Raw genomic sequence first — 3,246 nt, forward strand, 5'->3', positions numbered from 1 at the left:
ATGTCACAATTTTGATAAAAATGTACTCCAATTAAAATTTTATGGACTGAATTTTTATTCCATTGTTGATTAAAAGAAGAACATGTTTGTTTGAAAAAGAGGTTTTAAAAGAATCTATGCAGTGATTTAAACTTTTTATTTTCAGATTTAAAGCTACTAATTTAAGAGGAAAAATTTCATTTTGGTCTTTTTTATAAATAAAATGGAGGGCGACACAGATGTATAACTGGTTGATGATAAGGATCGTGCTTCTGGTGCAGGTGGGTCTTTATGTGGTCAGACAGATCAACAAACCCAGCGGCCATATTTACTCAGAAACCAGGACGTTTTCCTGATCTCTGCTGAATCTGGACTATGAACAGCTTTACATCACAGTTTGTCTCACCGACTCCAAAGAACAGGGGGCAGGTGAAGATGGCGGTCAAGGGGCCGGCGCACGGCACCAGCATGGGCAGCATGCAGGCTCTGAACACCAGCTCCTCCGTCAGCGGCGCCACCACCTGGTTCCTCAGCCAGCGCATGTCGCTGAAGCACAGCGTCCAGAAGCAGGGGTCTGGGGGAGGGGGTTATTAACGTTATTAAAGTACAATCCTGTCAAACAGCAGCAGAAATAAACCAGAGTTCTTAGAAGCAGCTGCAGCCAAAAAAAGCTTCAGATGGTCTTTTATCATTAGTAACTAATTATAATTAGTAACTATCTTTAGTAACTAATTAGTAACTAATCCTGCAGCAGGTTTAATGCTTTGATACCAGAACCAACACGAAGAACATGCAGCCACTGTCACCAAAATAAAAGCCTCCAAACCTTCAGAATAAATTATATCCCAAAAAGATGTAGAGCTTCTAGTTTAGCAGACTGTAGACTGTATAATACTCACGTATTCTAATCAGAATCTGAGTTTGAAAAACAGTGAAATATTCAAATGTGCTTTATTTTGAAAAAAAAAAAAAAACAACCCCAGCACTTCCTGCAGTGCAGCTAACAGGTGGCTACAGCTAGCTGCTCTGAGCAGAGAAGGATGCCTGGTTAGAGACAACCTGGTGACTTTATGCTGAGTTCAGGGACTTGCAGTGAAAGCAGCAGTCGTCCCATTTTTATTGCTTCCCTCAGCGCCGTCTGTCAGGCAGCTCAGGGTTCTGCCTTGACTAAGAGCAGAGAGAGCAGAGGAGACCTGCTGAGGTTAGACTGAAGCTGCTAATGATTCAGTCCTGAATTACAAAGCAGGATAGAAATATTACGGAAATATTCTTATAATCTGGGTTTGCATTAAAATATTTAGCTGATCATCGCTCCGCCTGGATCACAGACGCTCCGCTAATCCCGCTGACTACGTCTGTCTGGTTAAATTAGACGCCTGCAGGGAGGATTCAAGGAACAGAGAAATCGTTGTGGACTATTTCATAAAGGAAGGTTAACTTATGTCGCATTTTAACATCAGATATTTAGTTAATTATAATAGTTTCCCACCGACCAATGAGAATGAAGGGCGGGTCTTTGATTTGCCTCTGATTGTGTTCAGGATGATAGAGCTCCAGCCTAGGGCTAACAGAGAGGAAGGTCTGCAGGTTTCCTCCAACATCAATCTGTTTACAGACCAAAGACTGAGAGCTGCTGAATGAGCGCTGAGATGAACTACTGCAGGTTTTCAGGTTTATTCTGCAGGAACTGTTCCAGTTTAGTTTCTGCTGTGAACTTTGACCCTGGATCTGGTTTTAATGTTTGTTTGATGCCAAACTGAAGCTTCCAGGCGTCTGAAGTTAAGACTTGATCCTAGTTTAGAAGCAGCAAATGATACTTGCTTGCTGCGCTAACATGACACGCTAAGATGATGCACTAACATGATGACCTAAAATGCTAGGCTAACATGCTGGACTGGCATGCAGCACTAACATGCTGCGCGAGCATGGTGTGCTAACATGCAGCGTGAGCATGGTTTGCTAACATGCTGCATTAGCATGGTGTGCTAACATGCAGCGCGAGCATGGTGTGCTAACATGCAGCGCGAGCATGGTGTGCTAACATGCTGCGCGAGCATGGTGTGCTAACATGCTGCGCGAGCATGGTGTGCTAACATGCTGCGCGAGCATGGTGTGCTAACATGCTGGATTAGCATGTTGTGCTAACATGCAGCGCGAGCATGGTGTGCTAACATGCAGCGCGAGCATGGTGTGCTAACATGCAGCGCGAGCATGGAGTGCTAACATGCAGCGCGAGCATGGTGTGCTAACATGCTGCATGAGAATGGTGTGCTAACATGCTGCACTAACATGGTGTGCTAACATGCTGCTGGAGCATGGTGTGCTAACATGCTGCTGGAGCATGGTGTGCTAACATGCTGCGCGAGAATGGCGTGCTAACATGCTGCGCGAGAATGGTGTGCTAACATGCTGCTGGAGCATGGTGTGCTATAATGCTGCACTAACATGGTGTGCTATAATGCTGCACTAACATGGTGTGCTAACATGCTGCACTAGCATGGTTTGCTAACATGCTGCATTAGCATGGTGTGCTAAAATGCAGCGCGAGCATGGTGTGCTAACATGCAGCGCGAGCATGGTGTGCTAACATGCTGCATTAGCATGGTGTGCTAACATGCTGCATTAGCATGGTGTGCTAACATGCTGGATTAGCATGGTGTGCTAACATGCTGGATTAGCATGGTGTGCTAACATGCAGCGCGAGCATGGTGTGCTAACATGCAGCGCGAGCATGGTGTGCTAACATGCTGCGTGAGCATGGTGTGCTAACATGCAGCGTGAGCATTATGTGCTAACATGTTTCACAAGAATGGTGTGCTAACATGCTGCGCGAGAATGGTGTGCTAACATGCTGCTGGAGCATGGTGTGCTAACATGCAGCGTGAGCATTATGTGCTAACATGCTTCGCGAGAATGGTGTGCTAACATGCTGCGCGAGAATGGTGTGCTAACATGCTGCTGGAGCATGGTGTGCTAACATTCAGCTGGAGCATTATGTGCTAACATGTTTCACAAGAATGGTGTGCTAACATGCTGCGCGAGAATGGTGTGCTAACATGCTGCTGGAGCATGGTGTGCTAACATTTAGCTGGAGCATTATGTGCTAACATGTTTCACAAGAATGGTGTGCTAACATGCTGCGCGAGAATGGTGTGCTAACATGCAGCTGGAGCATGGTGTGCTAACATGCAGCTGGAGCATTATGTGCTAACATGTTTCACAAGAATGGTGTGCTAACATGCTGCGCGAGAATGGTGTGCTAACATG

General features: G+C 45.7%; 1 protein-coding gene across 1 annotated transcript in view; it reads right to left on the reverse strand.

Annotated features, from left to right (window-relative positions):
* The window catches only part of rce1 (Ras converting CAAX endopeptidase 1), an 18,790-nt gene that overhangs the window by 7,116 nt on the left and 8,428 nt on the right, over positions 1–3,246 (reverse strand). Inside the window, exon 5 of the mRNA XM_015403642.1 lies at positions 386–553. Within this exon, the coding sequence (XP_015259128.1) occupies positions 386–553 (168 nt within the window). The remainder of the gene's footprint in view (positions 1–385; positions 554–3,246) is intronic.

The sequence above is a fragment of the Cyprinodon variegatus genome, unplaced genomic scaffold (genome assembly GCF_000732505.1).
Source record: "Cyprinodon variegatus isolate N-32 unplaced genomic scaffold, C_variegatus-1.0 Scaffold1533, whole genome shotgun sequence".
In the NCBI taxonomy this organism is placed as follows: domain Eukaryota; kingdom Metazoa; phylum Chordata; class Actinopteri; order Cyprinodontiformes; family Cyprinodontidae; genus Cyprinodon; species Cyprinodon variegatus.